The following is a 21,156-nucleotide window of genomic DNA, read 5'->3' as shown; positions in this document are numbered from 1 at the left end:
AAAGATTGTTTTAACAAAATACGATGGTTTCGTGACTTATCTGGAACACTCTTCTACTGTTGCAAAACCACGTTTTCCATCCATGTGATTGTTGACCAAAATTCTTGAAGTATTTTCTTCTGTCGAAAATTATATTTTTCGCCGAAACATTTCTTCTCCAAAACTTTTACTTCCCGATGAACACAAACACTGTAACACACATTCTGAAGAAACTGGTATTAACACACACAAATTTTCTTCCTCGTAGCACTGTTGAAAATCTCGTGAACACGACACCCCGGCTGAGCCCCCAGTTGAAATATTGCACAATGTTATCCCGGACGAGCCCCCAGTTGAAATACGGCTAACTGTTATCCCGGCTGACGCCCACAATTGAAATGCGGCAATGACACAAGTTGAAAATATGATCACTATTTTTTATTTACTTAAATTTGCCATATTTCGTGACAGTACCTTTTCCATTAGACGTTTACACGGCGATATAGTCTTGGCTTCAGTTGTCTAAGTATGATTCCACAATGCGTCTTTGTTGGTTGCAGAATTGACGTGGTTCAACGTGTTTCTCTCATTTTGGTGTTTCAAATACAGTTTCTTCAAATGTAGTTTCTTCTTTTTTTAGTTAATACAAAAATAATAGTAACATACTTCAAATTGTTCTTCCGTCAACACCATGGTCAACACACACCAAGAGTTAGCTGCAGACTTACTATAGTCAAAGATGACTCCAACGTCAAAGATGTTTTACACCACACACAATCTTCCAGTTGTAATCAGTCTCTTTGCTATTCTTCGATACATTTTCTAATAGTAATCAATATGCTTTTACTCTCAAAAACAGAAGTAAATTAACATATAATAAGACAAATTATAATAAATCCTGACAAAAATATAAGAAAACATTTAAATTTGGTATCGACAAATACGGTAAAAAAAATAACATCTCCCAGATCCATTACAGTCCCACACCCATGATTTAACAAGCCATGTGAGGATTTACTTGTTTTTCTTGTAAAGTTAACAACACATTGTACCGTGTCCTACCCCTCTTCTTGTTGTTGTGTGTGGCACCCAACAATGGAGCTTCAGGCCTCCAAAAGCAGTCATGCAGTAAAAGATGTATCATTCACAAATGAAGTGGATTTTCAATCTAATCAGTGTGACCCAAAGTTCTGATTGTTCCTTGAATAAAATTTTGTGCATTGATGTAGTCGGTGTTGCTGTTTGAATAGCATTTTAGGAGCATTCCCATGCAGGATAGTGTTCAACTGTTGCACAAGCGCACACAATATAACACAGATGGGGTTACATTATATGATCTAACCACACCCTCAACATATTTTATTGCCTAAATAGGGCATTTTTTTGATTTTAGTATAAAGTTTTTATATGGAGTACCCAATTTTTGTTGACTAGATACTGGGTTTCATTTTATTATGAAAGGTTTTTTTGGTGTGTATTACTGTAACATTTATCAAACAGTGGAAAATCCAGGATGGAATGTAACAATATTATGAAAAGGAAAGTCGCTACTCATCGTATAGCGGTGATGCTGAGTCGCAGATAGGCACAACAAAAAGAATGTCACAAATAAAGCTTTCGGTCATTAAGGCCTACATAAAAAATACACTCACACATATGCAACTCTCACACACGACTACAGTCTCAGGCAACTGAAACTACACTGCCTGAGACTGCAGTCGTGAGTGCGAGTTGCGTTTGTGTGTGTGTGTGTGTGTGTGTGTGTGTGTGTGTGTGATCTACTGTTGACAAGGACCTTAATGGCCAAAGGCTTTTTTTGTGACAGTATTTTTGTTGTGTCTATCTGCGACCCAGCATCTCCGTTATATGGTGAGTAGAGACTTTCCTTTTCATAATATTGTTACTGTAACATGTTTGTGTTACACCATGGTTCTCTTTCATTCTTATTATTGAAAAGGCCTTATATTTATGTAAGTGGACAGTCCATTTAGTACTGCAGTTTTATAATTCCTGTGGTTTTATTTCCATCCCCACCCACAGTAGTTCATATGCCAGTTCCCAGCATTGTTATGCCCAACTGGTAAACCAGCAGGCTGTTCATGAAGGCACTCCTCTCAGTGCTATGGTACCTAAGTGTGAATGTTTATGTTCTTGCTTTTGATCTGAGACATGTCCCGCCTCCTAGCATTCTGACTTGTGTTGTTTCCCTGTTGCATAGATGTGGGACAGATCTTTTTTTGAGTAAATAGTCCACCCATCCCACACCCATGACTTGGGGAAATCACATTAATAGTAACCTTTAACTGAGTCTTTACTGTTTTTCTTGTGACATTCTTACTGGATGATGGAACTTTGTGTCTGAAACTGTTCATGATTTTCAGCCTAATCAATACTTCTCAATGTTTCTGACTAACAGTAAGCCTGTTGAGCAGTGAATCAGTACTTGGAACAAATGGTTGTTGTACACTCCTGGAAATTGAAATAAGAACACCGTGAATTCATTGTCCCAGGAAGGGGAAACTTTATTGACACATTCCTGGGGTCAGATACATCACATGATCACACTGACAGAACCACAGGCACATAGACACAGGCAACAGAGCATGCACAATGTCGGCACTAGTACAGTGTATATCCACCTTTCGCAGCAATGCAGGCTGCTATTCTCCCATGGAGACGATCGTAGAGATGCTGGATGTAGTCCTGTGGAACGGCTTGCCATGCCATTTCCACCTGGCGCCTCAGTTGGACCAGCGTTCGTGCTGGACGTGCAGACCGCGTGAGACGACGCTTCATCCAGTCCCAAACATGCTCAATGGGGGACAGATCCGGAGATCTTGCTGGCCAGGGTAGTTGACTTACACCTTCTAGAGCACGTTGGGTGGCACGGGATACATGCGGACATGCATTGTCCTGTTGGAACAGCAAGTTCCCTTGCCGGTCTAGGAATGGTAGAATGATGGGTTCGATGACGGTTTGGATGTACCGTGCACTATTCAGTGTCCCCTCGACGATCACCAGTGGTGTACGGCCAGTGTAGGAGATCGCTCCCCACACCATGATGCCGGGTGTTGGCCCTGTGTGCCTCGATCGTATGCAGTCCTGATTGTGGCGCTCACCTGCACGGCGCCAAACACGCATACGACCATCATTGGCACCAAGGCAGAAGCGACTCTCATCGCTGAAGACGACACGTCTCCATTCGTCCCTCCATTCACGCCTGTCGCGACACCACTGGAGGCGGGCTGCACGATGTTGGGGCGTGAGCGGAAGACGGCCTAACGGTGTGCGGGACTGTAGCCCAGCTTCATGGAGACGGTTGCGAATGGTCCTCGCCGATACCCCAGGAGCAACAGTGTCCCTAATTTGCTGGGAAGTGGCGGTGCGGTCCCCTACGGCACTGCGTAGGATCCTACGGTCTTGGCGTGCATCCGTGCGTCGCTGCGGTCCGGTCCCAGGTCGACGGGCACGTGCACCTTCCGCCGACCACTGGCGACAACATCGATGTACTGTGGAGACCTCACGCCCCACGTGTTGAGCAATTCGGCGGTACGTCCACCCGGCCTCCCGCATGCTCACTATACGCCCTCGCTCCAAGTCCGTCAACTGCACATACGGTTCACGTCCACGCTGTCGCGGCGTGCTACCAGTGTTAAAGACTGCGATGGAGTTCCGTATGCCACGGCAAACTGGCTGACACTGACGGTGGCGGTGCACAAATGCTGCGCAGCTAGCGCCATTCGACAGCCAACACCGCGGTTCCTGGTGTGTCCGCTGTGCCGTGCGTGTGAGCATTGCTTGTACAGCCCTCTCGCAGTGTCCGGAGCAAGTATGGTGGGTCTGACACACTGGTTTCAATGTGTTCTTTTTTCCATTTCCAGGAGTGTATATTATGAGTGCTCCAAGAATTTTTCTCAAAGTGTAAGTCAGGTGCTTGTGCATAGCTGCTCATCTGATTCCTTTTTTTCCACTTTTTAATGTGATTTATTCAATTCATGTTCATGTAAGTAATTCCAACTTTTTGTTATTCAACTTTATATATGATTCTTTCAGTGTAAGTATGATAAGTATTTATGTAATGATTGTGTTTGTAGTAGCCTAAAATAATCTCACTATTTTTGGTTGTTAAAGTCATCAATTAGCTTAATGGAGGAACTTATCTTTTTTACAAACAACAAATAAATTATTAAAAACCATGATTTAAGATATCTAATTCTATAGAATATACTGTAGTACATTGGTAATGTGTATTAGGAAATTTCATTTGCTCATAAATCAGAATTCTTTCTTACTTACTTATACATGGCTTGGGCCTTAGTGTCCATATGCTTGCTCCACACTCCACTTCCATCGTTCCCGGTTGCGAGCCTTCTGCCACCACTCACCTGCTCCTAGTCCAATATCCTCAGTGTCCTTGTCAATATTGTCCTTCCATCTTGTCCGCGGTCATCCCCGGTACCTCCTTCCAGCTACAGCTCCCAGAAACACATCATGGGGTATCCACTCTTCATTCATCCTTGCTACATGTCCAGCCCAAGTCAACCTTCTTCTTCTTCTTATTCTTTTTATAATGTCAGACTGTGCATAAAGCTCTTTTAATTCTTTTTTTTTTCTCCCAAATTCTCCATTCTCCTGTTTGTGAATCTATCACAGGACCATATATTTTTTTGGAAGATTTTTCAGTCGAAAACAAGTAGTTTCCCTTTATCTGTTCTTCTAAAGGTGAGGCTTTCACAACCCTACATAACCACTGGCATAATCATACTTTGGTACAGCCTGATCTTAAAACTTCTTGACAGGGATCTTTTCTTCAGCACATTCTGAAGGCTAAAGTATGCTCTGTTGCTTCCGACAATTCTTGCGTTTATTTCAATTTCACAGTGGTTCTGATCACTGCAGAGACTACCAAGGCATTTGAAAGTATTTGACCTTTTGAACTGGAGACTGTCCACCGTGAGCAGGTCCCCATCTCTTGCTGACTTGCTCAGGACCATGTATTCTGTCTTATCTTGACCGACTTGCAGGCCTGCCCTACTGGTAATATTGCAGTACGAGCCTGCCATTCTTTTGAGTTCTTTTCTACTACCACTGATTAGGATTGTATCATTCGTGTATGCCAGTCGAGTCATTGACGTGTTGTCTAGGGGTATTCCAATGGGGTCACTTTTCATAAATTCCCAGTCTATTTTTTCTAGCACAAGGTTGAATAATATAGGGGAGAGGGCGTCTACCTTTCTGAGGCCGGTTTGAACTTCGAACTGTTCTGGTCGACTGGTACTTGTCTGCACTTTACAGAGTGTTTGTTCTAGACATTTTGCCACCAAGTGAAGTGGATTATTTAGATGGAAACTGAAATTCCTTTAGCACTCTGATTATAGTACCCCTGTGTACGCTGTCTAGGCTTTTTTGAGGTCAATGAAGATCATGTGCAGGTCTGTATTGTATTCCCAGCATTTCTCTGTTGTTTGACGTAGGGTAAATAGGTGGTCCACTGTTCATCTGTTGTGTCTAAACCCACATTGGTAGTCTCCTACAACTTCTTCAGCAAGTGGTGGTATCCTATTTAGGAGGCATCAGAATTCAAAGGCATTAATTAACTTTCCAGGTATTTGCTTTATTTTTGCAAGCCACAGTATGGTCATGAATAAAACCGTAAACCAGAAAGTGAAGAAGAAATTTCTTTTATTTCCATCTATTGTCACAAAACTTTTGGATCTTAGACTAATGGTTTCAATCAGCCAAATTTGGTGTTGTATTTTGCCAATCCCCCCCCCCCCCCCCCCTCCAAATCTATATGTATTCTTGCCAAATTTGTGTGGTTTTCTCGTTTGGTTTTTTCCCCCAAATTTGGTGTGTCTTCCAATATTGACAGCAGTTGTTGTTTTAATTTATTCCTACACAAATTGGTGTTGCTTTTTTTTTTTGCTAATTCTGTGTTGTTCCCCAAGTGACCCCCCCCCCCCCCCTCCCCCTTCGCAAATTTAGTGTTGACTTTTTTCCAAATTCAATGTTGTTTGTTGCCAAATTGCGTGTCCTATTTTGCAAAATTTGGTGTTTTTTTCCAAATTTGATATTGTTTGCAAATTAGATGTTGTTTCTTATTAAGTAAGTTTTTTTCCTTATGTAAGTTTTTTTCTTAAGTAAGTTTTTTCTTAAGTAAGTTTTTTTCTTAAGTAAGTTTTTTCTTTAGTTGGTTGTCTCTTTGCCAAATTAGGTGTTGTTTTTGCAATTTCAGAGGCTTTTTTCCATGTTTTAATGTTATTTTTGCCAAATTTGTTGATCTTTTTTGTCAATATCAGTGCCATTTTCCTCATCACATCAAAGTTTGTTGCACAGGAAATAATCTATCATTTAATATTACACAGCCTAGAGGAGATTAGAAGTCAAAATGCAATTTTAACTTTCAATGACTATCAGTTACAAATATTATTTAATTGTATAGATAAAAAATCTACTCACCAAGCCGCAGCAAAACACACACACACACACACACAAATGACTGTTGTGATTGGCAAGCTTATGGAGCCAGTGGCTCCTTCTTCAGGCAGAATGGCTGAAGGGGAAGGAAGAAGGGTGAAGTAAAAGGACTGGAGAGGTCTATGAAAAGGGGTAGATTTTGGGAAAGTCACCCAGAACCACGGGCCTGGGGAGTCTTAACTATATGGTAAGCTTGCTAATCACACCAGTCTTTTGTGTGTGTGTGTGTGTGTGTGTGTGTGTGTGTGTGTGTGTGTGTGTTTTGCCACTGCTTGGTGAGTAGATTTTTTATCTATCCAATTAAATAATTTATTTAAAAAGAAAGATGATGAGACTTACCAAACAAAAGCGCTGGCAGGTCGATAGACACACAAACAAACACAAACATACACACAAAATTCTAGCTTTCGCAACCAACGGTTGCCTCGTCAGGAAAGAGGGAAGGAGAAGGAAAGACAAAAGGATATGGGTTTTAAGGGAGAGGGTAAGGAGTCATTCCAATCCCGGGAGCGGAAAGACTTACCTTAGGGGGAAAAAAGGACGGGTATACACTCGCACACACACACACATATCCATCCGCATATACACAGACACAAGCAGACATTTGTAAAGGCAAAGAGTTTGGGCAGAGATGTCAGTCGGGACGGAAGTACAGAGGCAAAGATGATGTTGAAAGACAGGTGAGGTATGAGCGGCGGCAGATTGAAATTAGAAATTAGCGGAGATTGAGGCCTGGCGGATAGCGAGAAGAGAGGATATGCTGAAGGGCAAGTTCCCATCTCCGGAGTTCAGACAGGTTGGTGTTAGTGGGAAGTATCCAGATAACCCGGACGGTGTAACACTGTGCCAAGATGTGCTGGCCGTGCACCAAGGCATGTTTAGCCACAGGGTGATCCTCATTACCAACAAACACTGTCTGCCTGTGTCCATTCATGCGAATGGACAGTTTGTTGCTGGTCATTCCCACATAGAACGCTTCACAGTGTAGGCAGGTCAGTTGGTAAATCACGTGGGTGCTTTCACACGTGGCTCTGCCTTTGATCATGTACACCTTCCGGGTTACAGGACTGGAATAGGTGGTGGTGGGAGGGTGCATGGGACAGGTTTTACACCGGGGGCGGTTACAGGGGTAGGAGCCAGAGGGTAGGGAAGGTGGTTTGGGGATTTCATAGGGATGAACTAAGAGGTTACGAAGGTTAGGTGGACGGCGGAAAGACACTCTTGGTGGAGTGGGGAGGATTTCATGAAGGATGGATCTCATTTCAGGGCAGGATTTGAGGAAGTCGTATCCCTGCTGGAGAGTCACATTCAGAATCTGATCCAGTCCCGGAAAGTATCCTGTCACAAGTGGGGCACTTTTGGGGTTCTTCTGTGGAAGGTTCCGGGTTTGAGGAGATGAGGAAGTGGCTCTGGTTATTTGCTTCTGTACCAGGTCGGGAGGGTAGTTACGGGATGCAAAAGCTGTTTTCAGGTTGTTGGTGTAATGATTCAAGGATTCCGGACTGGAGCAGATTCGTTTGCCACGAAGACCTAGGCTGTAGGGAAGGGACCGTTTGATGTGGAATGGGTGGCAGCTGTCATAATGGAGGTACTGTTGCTTGTTGGTGGGTTTGATGTGGACAACCAGCTACAATGGGACGGCCGTTGGACAGGTGGAGGTCAACGTCAAGGAAAGTGGCATGGGATTTAGAGTAGGACCATGTGAATCTGATGGAAGCAAAGGAGTTGAGGTTGGAGAGGAAATTCTGGAGTTCTTCTTCACTGTGAGTCCAGATCATGAAAATGTCATCAATAAATCTGTACCAAACTTTGGGTTGGCAGGCCTGGGTAACCAAGAAGGCTTCCTCTAAGCGACCCATGAATAGGTTGGCGTACGAGGGGGCCATCCTGGTACCCATGGCTGTTCCCTTTAATTGTTGGTATGTCTGGCCTTCAAAAGTGAAGAAGTTGTGGGTCAGGATGAAGCTGGCTAAGGTAATGAGGAAAGAGGTTTTAGGTAGGGCGGCAGGTGATCGGCGTGAAAGGAAGTGCTCCATCGCAGCGAGGCCCTGGACATGCGGAATATTTGTGTATATGGAAGTGGCATCAATGGTTACAAGGATGGTTTCCGGGGGTAACAGACTGGGTAGGGATTCCAGGCGTTCGAGAAAGTGGTTGGTGTCTTTGATGAAGGATGGGAAACTGCATGTAATGGGTTGAAGGTGTTGATCTACATAGGCAGAGATGCGTTCTGTGGGGGCTTGGTAACCAGCTACAATGGGACGGCCGTCCCATTCTAGCTGGTTGTCCACATCAAATCCACCAACAAGCAACAGTACCTCCATTATGACAGCTGCCACCCATTCCACATCAAACGGTCCCTTCCCTACAGCCTAGGTCTTCGTGGCAAACGAATCTGCTCCAGTCCGGAATCCTTGAATCATTACACCAACAACCTGAAAACAGCTTTTGCATCCCGTAACTACCCTCCCGACCTGGTACAGAAGCAAATAACCAGAGCCACTTCCTCATCTCCTCAAACCCGGAATCTTCCACAGAAGAACCCCAAAAGTGCCCCACTTGTGACAGGATACTTTCCGGGACTGGATCAGATTCTGAATGTGACTCTCCAGCAGGGATACGACTTCCTCAAATCCTGCCCTGAAATGAGATCCATCCTTCATGAAATCCTCCCCACTCCACCAAGAGTGTCTTTCCGCCGTCCACCTAACCTTCGTAACCTCTTAGTTCATCCCTATGAAATCCCCAAACCACCTTCCCTACCCTCTGGCTCCTACCCCTGTAACCGCCCCCGGTGTAAAACCTGTCCCATGCACCCTCCCACCACCACCTATTCCAGTCCTGTAACCCGGAAGGTGTACATGATCAAAGGCAGAGCCACGTGTGAAAGCACCCACGTGATTTACCAACTGACCTGCCTACACTGTGAAGCGTTCTATGTGGGAATGACCAGCAACAAACTGTCCATTCGCATGAATGGACACAGGCAGACAGTGTTTGTTGGTAATGAGGATCACCCTGTGGCTAAACATGCCTTGGTGCATGGCCAGCACATCTTGGCACAGTGTTACACCGTCCGGGTTATCTGGATACTTCCCACTAACACCAACCTGTCTGAACTCCGGAGATGGGAACTTGCCCTTCAGCATATCCTCTCTTCTCGCTATCCGCCAGGCCTCAATCTCCGCTAATTTCTAATTTCAATCTGCCGCCGCTCATACCTCACCTGTCTTTCAACATCATCTTTGCCTCTGTACTTCCGTCCCGACTGACATCTCTGCCCAAACTCTTTGCCTTTACAAATGTCTGCTTGTGTCTGTGTATATGCGGATGGATATGTGTGTGTGTGTGCGAGTGTATACCTGTCCTTTTTTCCCCCTAAGGTAAGTCTTTCCGCTCCCGGGATTGGAATGACTCCTTACCCTCTCCCTTAAAACCCATATCCTTTTGTCTTTCCTTCTCCTTCCCTCTTTCCTGACGAGGCAACCGTTGGTTGCGAAAGCTAGAATTTTGTGTGTATGTTTGTGTGTCTATCGACCTGCCAGCGCTTTTGTTTGGTAAGTCTCATCATCTTTCTTTTTAAATATATTTTTCCCACGTGGAATGTTTCCCTCTATTATATTCATATCATTAATTTGAATCCAATTAAATAATTTTATCAATAATTGATTGTTTTCATAGTTACAAATATTAGTAACATGCCATTCACAGATTTATAACATTTTTCTGTGGCAAAATTACAAATTTCGTGATGTCTTCTACAAATTGCAGATTTTGTATTATTTTACTAAAAACAGCTGATTTTACATTCTTTTGTTTGCATTATTGTTTTCTCCAAATTTTCCTGTCTCTAGTGAAGACCATGTTCAGATCTGCAGGAAAACATGGGAAAAATAAATACAACTAGTGGACAGCTTACATATTTAAAACAATAAAATCTGCCATAATGAAAAATATTACTTTCATACACATGGAAAACATGCACTTAAAATATGATGATTTTGAACATCATGTCATTACTGTGGTAGAGATTGTATAAGGGACCAAGACTCGAACTCGGGACCTTTGCCTTTCGCAGGCAAGTGCTCTACCATCTGAGCTACCCAAGCACGACTCACGCCCCGTCCTCACAGATTTACTTCTGCCAGTATCTTGACTCCTACCTCCCAAACTTTACAGAAGCTCTCCTGTGAACCTTGTATAAGTTTCTTAACAACAAACTTAAATCTGTTTACATATTCAGTACCTGTTTTGGTGTTAAAAACAGTTCTGAGCTTGCAAATTCAACCATGGATACACACATACCAAATAATGCACCTCTAGCACCCCTGGTTATACAAAATCTCTACAGTAATGTCTGTGTAAAAGAAACTATTGAAATTATTAGACATAAACTGCTCATAATAAGATTAGTACTGCAGAATGTACAGAACTAACTGAATTTTTGGATTTTGCTTTAGCTTACAATGTTTTTTTTTTTACATTGAATGACAAAATTTATACACACAAACATGATCTTGTGATGGATATTAGTCTGGTAAAATTTTCTATCAAGGCTCCACAACTAAAATACTGTGCACAAGCAATTGGCAGCAGTCATCCAAAAATAACTTTTACCATGGAAATAGAAGAAGGTGACCCCACTAACTACCAAACCTTACTATTAAGAAAGTTCACAACAAAACATAAATTTTCAGTTTTCAGAAAACCAAAGTACAGATATCATCATAAGTGCTGTAGTTTGTTCAAAATTACTTTAGAATTGACAGTTCACCAGGTGTGCAAGAAAGCACGAAGTAGAGTTGCCATGTCCCACATGGAATTTAAGCATAATCTTCCGTTTCATTCTGCTCACTCAAACTTGCCTGTTACTCACTTATGAAGAGCAGACTTGCATTGATGTGTTGTGGAAGAGCTGCACTATGTTTTTATTTTAGTTTTATCTGCGGCAACGAATTATTGATATGATATGACAGTTTACACAAATGCATTTTCTGACATTGTTACTGAATTATTGGCGTTGGGGACTTTTTTGATATTGAAGTTATAGCTTGTGTCATGTTGGAAGGTGGCCCTACTTTCAGTCATTCTGCATGTCCCTCACAATTAACTGATAGCAGCCAATAAGATTTATTCTCTCTCCAAGCTGCTAGCTACGAGTTACAAACTAGACTGTGAGAATCTCTCTCCCACAAACTGCACTGTTCCCGTATTTTGCGAACGATTGAATTATTCAATCAGATGTTGATGTTACTTTCTTGTAACATTATAGCTGTGTATGTGTGATTTTCCAGATGAATATGTCAGGTGACGGCAAGAACGTGAAGTTCCTCACAAGCAACTTTAATTAAATTGCATGCCTATGGAGTATCGTCTTAGTCATGTGAGTGGTTTCGTGATTTCCTGTCAGAAAGATCACTGAATGTAGTAATTAAGGGAAAACCATCATGTAAAACGGAAGTGATATCCGGCATTTTTTCCTGATCTAATAAACTATTTAGGAGACAATCTGAGCAGCTCTCTTAAACTGTTTGCAGATGGTACGGTGATTTACTGTCTTGCAAAGTCATCAGAGATTAAGACAACTTAGACAAGATATCTGTATGATGAGAAAAGTGGCAATTGACTCTAAATAATGAAAAGTCTGAAGTCAGCCTCACATGTACTAAAAGGAATCCACTAAATTCGGTTTACAGGATAAAACACGCAACTCTAAAGGGTGTAAATTCAGATAAGTACTTAGGAATTACAATTACGAATAACTTAAAATGCAACAATCACATGGTTAATGCTGTGTGGAAAGCAAACTAAAGACTGTGATTTATTGGTAGAACACTTAAAAAGTGCAACAGGTCTACTAGATAACTTCCTCCCTCTTCTGGAGTATTGCTGTCAGGCGTGGGATCCATAGCAAAAAAGTTCAAAGATGGGCAGCTCATTTAGTGTTATCGTGAAATAGGGGAGAGACAGCCACAGATATGATACATGAATTGGGGTGACAATCATCAAAACAAAGGTAGGATTCTCTCTCTCTCTCTCTCTCTCTCTCTCTCTCTCTCTCTCTCTCTTCAGAGTGTGAAAGTACTTTGTCGGCACCCACTTACGTGTGGAGGAATGTTCATCATAATAAAATAAGAAAAATTAGAGCTTCAAGGAAACATAAAAGCGTTCGTGTCTCCTGCGAGCTATTCGAGAGGGGAATGGTATAGAAATAGCTTGATGGTGGTTCTATGAATGCTCTGCCGGGCACTTAATTGTGAATTGCAGGGTAATCATGTAGACGTAGATGCTTCACAAGCTGGTGAAGAGGTTTACGTCTATCATTTATAACTTCTGCAAATGTGAATCTGAAAACGGTTCTTCTATTTTTGACATTTTGACGACTCGAGAATGGACCGCATAAGCATGTGTTGGCAAGAGAACTGTACAGAGAACAGTAAAGAAAAGTGTTGGAGCTGCTGAAACCTCTGGAAAATTTGTTTTCGTGACTCCTGAAAAATCATCTAAATTGAAAGAAATCTGTAACACAAATAGATAATTTTGATAACAATGTTGTAAAGTGCCCCGAGTTTGAAATGTATTTGAGAAAGGAATACCCAACATCACAAAAACTTGTTACAATTATGCCTGAGCAAATTGGCTTCAAAGGTAGTGCTTTGTCAATGTAAAGAATTTTAAAATACATTGGTTTTAAACAAGTTAAAGAGAGAGTTTGTAATTGAAAGAAATGTCGTAGAAGCAGCACAAAGCAAATCCATTATAAAGATGCACAATAAAAGAGGAGAAGGTATTTCTACAGTGTATTACCTTAATGAAACATGGGTGAATAAGAATCATTCCATGAATACCTGTTGGAAAAGGAATGATCGTACTGGCAGTTTTAAAGTTACCTTAGAAAAAGGTTCTCAGATATTTAATCTGCATGTTGGGTCTTCTTCTAATTTGGTTCCTCAGAGTAAATGTGAATTTAGGTGTGTAAGAAAAATAATAGTAACTTCCATTCGGAAATGAATGCTGTCACCTTCAAGAAGTGACTCATTGAACAATTCTTGCCATACCTAGTTTCGAAGTCAGTCATTGTAATTACTGTGCCAGTTATCATTCAGCTGTTACAGAGAATTGACCAAGTATGAGCACCAGGAAAGGTTAGACAACTTTGGGGGTTTGCTGTGGCAACAGGTTATGCGAGATTGGTGGATTACAATCTGTGCCTCCCTCGTGGTGTCCCCACTCACTACTTCTGTCATAGTTGTCAACCATGAAGTAATTCTGGAATAAAAAATTCAGGATGAATTGTAATAATATTATAAAAAGGATAGTTGCTACTCACCACATAGCGCAAATGCTGAGTCACAGATAGACGCAACAAAAGGACTGTCAGAAAATGGTCTGTCAGCCAACAATGTCTTCATCGGAGATAGAACACACACACACACACACACACACACACACACACACACACACACACACAATAAAAAAAAGTCGTGTGTGTGACTTGCATTCGTGTGTGTGTGTTTTCTATCTTTAACAAAGTCCTTGTTGGCCAAAAGCCCTATTTTTGACAATCTTTTTGTTGTGCCTATCTGTGACAGCATCTGCACCATATGATGAGTAACTATTGTCCTTTTCATAATGTTGTTACAGTAATTCTGTACAGTCTATGATTCATGCCATCCACCATAACATAAAAAAGCCTTTTTCACCTCAGTGTCAGTACAATAGGCTAAAGAGACAAAAAATAATTAACAGGTGCCCACTTAAAAAAGCAGAAATTATAAAGAAAGAATGAAAACTATTCTAGTAGAATTTCACAGCAGTATGTCCAGGCAGAGAGAGAAATGTTACAGAAAATCTAATGTTAGTCATTTTTAAAGTTATTAAAACTCAAAAACTTCATGTAAAACGTAAGTTAAGAAGTGCATATGGCAAATTTGTGGCTCGAGGTATGCAGAATTGACTGTAATGTGATGACTATTATACCAGACAAACCAGCTGCTCTTTTAATGTAGGGTTTAAGGAGCATTTGCAGTCACATAGTGGAACTGCCTTGGGATTACAGTTAGCAGAAACCAGCCATACTATAGGGAGCATTGAGTATAATTTTCACATTCTCCACAGGGCACAAAAAGCACATGCTCACGATTTGTTGGAAGATCTTGAAGTGTATCAAGGCAAAAATAAAGAAAAAAAGGATCCAACAAAAGAGCTCAGTGGACAAAGCGATTTTGAGCCCAGTGCTTACTTTTTTTTTTTTCAACATTTTATGTTAGTCATCTACCACTTCTCTTATGTGTATTTTGCTTTGCCATTGCCTGTTATAGCGTCCATTAGATATTTTCTTAATTTTCTTAAATCAATCATATTACCTTCGTATTTGATTATTTGCTCTCTCTTTACATATTGTATTCCTAGACTGTGATGTTATTGACTGGAACAAATTTTTATGATCGTTTTCTTGACATGGCATGTTGTGGAGTACAAGAGTGGTTAAGTTCCTCTGATTATCTCACTTGTGCTGCATTCCTGTGGTTACACCAACAGAGGGTGCTGATTACTTACTTCAGTCTTTTTGTTTCATCCATCTGGCTTCTTTCTGTAGTTATTTTATGATTATTAATAAATTATTTTGTTATCTCCTTAAACGTGATCTTGAATATGTTTTTTTTTTTTTTTTTAAATATAAAATCACTACAAAAGTGTCTCAGAATCACTCATTTATATCCTCACTCCTACCTTCTAGATGCTTCCTAAAGTTGATAAAGCCAGCCACCTAGGACACCTCATTGTGGCCAGTTACTGTGCCTCCACAGGGAAGATCTCAGCTCTTGTGGACCAACACCTTCAGCTTATTACTCGTGTACCCTTCTATATTAAAGACGCAAACTATTTCCTTCACCAACTTTCCACAGTATGTATTCCTTTACCACCTGGCTCCGCCCGCATCTCGTGGTCGTGCGGTAGCGTTCTCGCTTCCCACGCCCGGGTTCCCGGGTTCGATTCCCGGCGGGGTCAGGGATTTTCTCTGCCTCGTGATGGCTGGGTGTTGTGTGCTGTCCTTAGGTTAGTTAGGTTTAAGTAGTTCTAAGTTCTGGGGGACTGATGACCATAGCTGTTAAGTCCCATAGTGCTCAGAGCCATTCCACCTGGCTCCCTGCCCATTACTGTTAATGCCATGTCCCTCTACATTAACATCTCCAGTGCCCAAGACATTGACACCTTAATTCCCAACTATTGATTGACTCCAAACACACAACCTCCTTCCTACTTACCCTGACCAACTGTATCCTCACTTGCAATTACTTCTCCTTTGGTGGCTCCCCCTCCAGCACTACACAAGCTTTCTAATCCACCACTACACTATCCTACTAGTCTTTTCCCTTACCTACATATCCCCCCCCCCCCAAAAAAAAAAAAAATCCCTTCCCAATCCCTACCCCTTTTCCACCCCAACTGCATAGTTCAGAGAAACTTGTGCAAGAAGAGAGTATCCAGATGGTTTGAACAGTGAAACAGCTGTTGAAATAATTTGTTTTGTGGTTTGTAGCATGTACAACAACTCGATGGTCAAGTTTGTGGTTTGCCACAGTTTGACAATGGCCCTTCATGCGAGTAGAAAATTGGTTATTTGTCATGCCCACATAGAATGCTGTGCAGTAATTGCATCATAGCTGATATATAACATGACTGCTTTAACACATGACGTTGTGATTTATTGAATAGGAAATTCCTGTGACTGGACTGTGGCGGAGGTGGTGGATGGGTGTATGGATGTATAGGACAGGTTTGCTCCTGTGTTGACCACAGGGGAGTAACTCATGTGGCGCAGGATTGGGAATAGAACTAAAATAGGGATGACAAGAACATTCCATAGTTTGGGTGGGTATCAGATGCTACATGGGATGGTATGAGTAGGATATCCCTCACCTCAGGGCAGGGCAAGAGGTAGTTGAAACCCTGGTGGAGGATGTGGTTGAGCTTTTCATGGCCAGGGTGATACTGGGTGATCAGAGATGTTGTGGTTGGTGGCTGGTTAACAGGTTTACTGATGTCAGAGGAGCAGATGGTATGGGAGATTTGTTTATGGATCAGTTGGATAGGATATTGTGTGTCCATGAAGTCTCTGGTAAGGTTATTGGTATATTTGGACAACTCCTCCTTTCCACAGCAGATGTGGCATCCATGGGGAGGTAGAAGGGGGGGGGGGGGGGCAGGCTCTAAGGAAGAGACTTTTTAACATGGAAAGGGTAACAGTTGTGGAAGTGGCTGTACTGTTGGTGGTTGGTGCACTTGATATGGTCAGACGTATTTATGGAGCCATCTGAGAGGTAGAAATTGACATCTGGAAAGGTGGCTTGATGAGCTGGGAAAGAACATGTGAAGTGGATTTGAGAGTAGGTGTTGAAGTTGTGAAGGAAAGAGCAACGATTGTCCTTGCCACGAGTCCAGATCATGAAAATATCATCCATGAATCTTAACGAGACAGGATGTGGAGAGGTGGTGAAGGAAGCAGGAATGGGGAATGTAGGATGGGAAGTTACAGACAATAGTATGGACGTGTTGGTAAAAAAAGGCAGAGGTTCATTCTGTGGGAGCATTTTAACCAGTGAAAATGGGATGACCAGTAGGGTGACTTATTGCTTTGGGTTTGTGGCATTTTACTGCAGTCTAGTCACAGGCATTTCCCACCCATTTAGAGGCAGGGCCATGTATGAAAGCAGTCATGTTGTGTGTCGGCTCTGCTTCAATCACTATACAGCATTCTATGTGGATATGACAAGTAACCAACTTTCTACATGTATGAATGGCCACTCCCAAACTGTTAAATGCTGTAAACTTTGGCCATCCATTTACTGAACATACTGCATGCCTCAACACAAATGACATCAACAACTGCTTCACAATGTGGGCCATCTGTATACTCCATTCAAGCCCAAGTTTCTCTGAACTGCTCTCTCTCTCTCACTCTCTCACTCTCTCACTCTCTCCTCCCCTCACTCTCTCCCCCCCTCACTCTCTCCCGTCCCCTCCCCTCCCTCCCTCACACACTCCCTCCCTCACGCACTCCCTCCCTCATGCACTCCCTCCCTCACGCTCTCACTCCCTCCCTCCCCTCCTTCCTTCATTCTTTCCTTCCTCACTTCATTCTTTCTTTCTTTCCTTCCTTGTTTCATTCTTTCTTTCTTTCCTTCCTCACTTCATTCATTCTTTCTTTCCTTCCTCGCTTCATTAAGTCTTTCATTCTTTCCTTCCTTCCTTCCTTCCTTGTTTCCTTCCTTCATTCTTTCCTTCTCCCCCCCCCCCACCCCCCACCCCTCCAAATCGATCCCATCCCAGAAGTCTAACATCGTCTCAAGTAGTGCCCCAAGCCCTTAGGTCTGCCTCAAAACCTGACACCTGAATTCATCTCCCTCCTCACACCATCAGCCCCCTGCACTTCTATCTTTTACCTACTTTCCAAACTCCACAAACCCTGTTCCATAGGTCTCCCTATGGATTTTCTCATTGTGGCTGGGTACAATACATCTACAGAATGGACCTATGCCTTTGTTGACCAACACCTCCAAACTATTGTCCATAACCTCCCATTCTGTATTCAAGACTCTGCTAACTGCCTTCACCATCTCCCCATAGTTCCTGTCCTGTTACCACCAGACTTCTTGTTGATTACTGTGGGTGTGACCCATAACTATAAACAGATCTGTGGTACTCCCATGCAAACTTGCATGGCATCTTATGCTATCTTATTAATGGTCATTTGGAGGAATCATTCCTATCTGGAGAAATCCTACCTATCCAGTCAACACCTAAAACAGAGTTGTCAGGTTAAGATTCATTGATAATATTTTCATGCTCTGGATTGATGGCCGAATGTTACTTATATGGTATTGTGTAAATACAATGCAATAAACAGGTGACAACATATACATGAGATACATGAATAATGTGACAGTAGTAATTATATTAATGTAGTATGGCACATCACTTTTATTTATAAATCAATTTTACAGCTGCAGTAATGTATGACTGGCCACCACATTTCCCAATTTATATGTAATTAATGCTCACAGAATATGGTATGTTTCCAATGTAACGTTTATTCTTTGTAATATAAATACTTGTAATGCTAAAACAACTACTTTACTGCAACTATACTTGATTCAAAATTTCAGTGCACCATAGATGTTAATATAATTGTTACTGTCATATTATTCATTTTATCTCACCCCTATGTTGCTCCTTGTATATAGCACAGTATTTAAATAATAACATATAAGTAGCATTCACAGAAGCTGATTAATGCATCTGTCAACTTCATCTGTAGTATTATATGCTCATAATGTAAGGTTTGTGTTTTAATTTTCATTATGTTATGTTATCCTTTAAAAATAGTCATACTGTGAAATCAAAGCAATCTGTATATTGTAATGTCTCTGAGAGAGAATGTCTCTGACACTGTTGTATTTATAAATCTGCAATCTTTGTGATAACTTCACATGTGGCAAATTCTTTTTGGTGTGTGTGTGTGTGTGTGTGTGTGTGTGTGTGTGTTTGTTGCTTAGCACAATATGGTGACGTACAAATTATGTAAGTGCTGGGTATATTTTGGAATATTCAAAAAATATTTTTGACGTGAGTACCGTAACCACTTAACCTCACATATTTATTTACTTTGTATTTCATCATTTGGAGGTTAGTTATTTTCACACAGGGCACTTCTAACACTGTTTTCTACCATAGGACACCAACACACCAAGAATATTTTGCCACAGTGGAAGGGTAAAAATCGAAAACTGACGATTATGTAAAGTGTATCTTGCAAATCATGTGAACAGCTGTCTGATGATGAACTTGCAGTTCGAAACCGGTTACAGTGCTATTTACCTAAGTAAATAGCAGTATTAATAGTGGCTGGTTGCTGTCTAATTCTTTGTAAGAATGAACTACATTAATTGTACGCAGCCATGGTCTCACCATGTCAGTTTTAGACAAAATAGCATTAGAGTATCAATACTCCTCAAAAGCTAGTTCGGATGCTATTTCCTGTTAGGTATTTCTGTGCTACTTGCATTGGTCCACTACAGGTGAGAGGTTGCCTTTCCCTTATTTTATGTATTGTTCCATCTAGGAATTTCCATTACTGTTGTAAATGAATTTTGTGTATTTTCTACCTGTTTCCAAATGTATGATGATTCAGATTTTAAATGGTTTTCATAATTTTTATGTTTCAATTTTATTGTAGGTTTCCATTGGAACCATCAAGTTAGTACCTTCTGCACAGTACTTTCCTCTTCGGTTCCACTGCCTTGAAATGTTAATAGAACTATCAGCAAATTCAGGTGTATTCATACCTGTGTTGCCTTTTCTTCTCGAGGTAAGTAGCATTATTTCTAAAAAAATTAATTACTGAAATTATAAGCTTTACCAGTTATCACTCGTAAGTTTGGTTCCGTGCAATTCCATTCCTGTCATTTGCCAGCCATCCTCTTCATTTAGCATAACTGTTGCATTATAAATCAACAACACACTGCCTTATAAATACATATTCAGGTGTGCCACTTTAAGTCTTCCCTTCAACATTCATTAAAAAAAGGCGTTTAAGCAATGACTGGTGTTGTAATGTGTGTCCAACCATTCTCTCTCTCTCTCTCTCTCTCTCTCGCTCTCGCTCTCGCTCTCTCTGTTTCATGTTTGTTATTAGACTTTCTTTTCCCACTGAGTGAGGAAGTAATGCCTTCATTCATTCCTAATTTGATGAATGTATCTGATCTTTCTAATTTTTTTAATTCCTGTTGTTCCCATATTTTTCACCCAACTTTGACCACAACCTTTTGTGAAAATCTTTCTGTACTCAAGATTTTTAGTTTTGGATGTCAGCAACTATTTCTTTTTATAGAAATCCTTTCTGGCTCATGTAATCCACCTTACTATGCATTTCTGGAGTCTTTATGGTTTGTACTTTAAAGATACAGGGTGTTTCAAAAATGACCGGTATATTTGAAACGGCAATAAAAACTAAACGAGCAGCGATAGAAATACACCGTTTGTTGCAATATGCTTGGGACAATAGTACATTTTCAGACGGACAAACTTTCGAAATTACAGTAGTTACAATTTTCAACAACAGATGGCGCTGCAAGTGATGTGAAAGATCTGGAAGACAACGCAGTCTGTGGGCGCGCCATTCTGTACGTCGTCTTTCTGCTGTAAGCGTGTGCTGTTCACAACGTGCAAGTGTGCTGTAGACAACATGGTTTATTCCTTAGAACAGAGGATTTTTCTGGTGTTGGAATTCCACCGCCTAGAACACAGTGTTGTTGCAACAAGACCAAAGGACCGAAAAGCGATACAATAAAGGATCTGTTTGAAAAATTTCAACGGACTGGGAACGTGACGGATGAACGTGCTGGAAAGGTAGGGCGACCGCGTACGGCAACCACAGAGGGCAACGCGCAGCTAGTGCAGCAGGTGATCCAACAGCGGCCTCGGGTTTCCGTTCGCCGTGTTGCAGCTGCGGTCCAAATGACGCCAACGTCCACGTATCGTCTCATGCGCCAGAGTTTACACCTCTATTCATACAAAATTCAAACGCGGCAACGCCTCAGCGCCGCTACCATTGCCGCTCGAGAGACATTCGCTAACGATATAGTGCACAGGATTGATGATGGCGATATGCATGTGGGCAGCATTTGGTTTACTGAT

At 41.6% G+C, this 21,156-nt stretch overlaps 1 protein-coding gene across 1 annotated transcript in view; it reads left to right on the top strand.

The window, feature by feature from the left end:
* The window catches only part of LOC126174576 (nucleolar complex protein 2 homolog), a 157,869-nt gene that overhangs the window by 96,448 nt on the left and 40,265 nt on the right, over positions 1-21,156 (top strand). Inside the window, exon 9 of the mRNA XM_049921046.1 lies at positions 19,697-19,828. Within this exon, the coding sequence (XP_049777003.1) occupies positions 19,697-19,828 (132 nt within the window). The remainder of the gene's footprint in view (positions 1-19,696; positions 19,829-21,156) is intronic.

Source organism: Schistocerca cancellata, chromosome 1, assembly GCF_023864275.1.
Source record: "Schistocerca cancellata isolate TAMUIC-IGC-003103 chromosome 1, iqSchCanc2.1, whole genome shotgun sequence".
NCBI classification, from domain to species: Eukaryota; Metazoa; Arthropoda; class Insecta; order Orthoptera; family Acrididae; genus Schistocerca; species Schistocerca cancellata.
The sequence above is the reverse complement of the archived record's forward strand: the minus strand, read 5'-3'. Positions and strand labels throughout refer to the sequence as shown.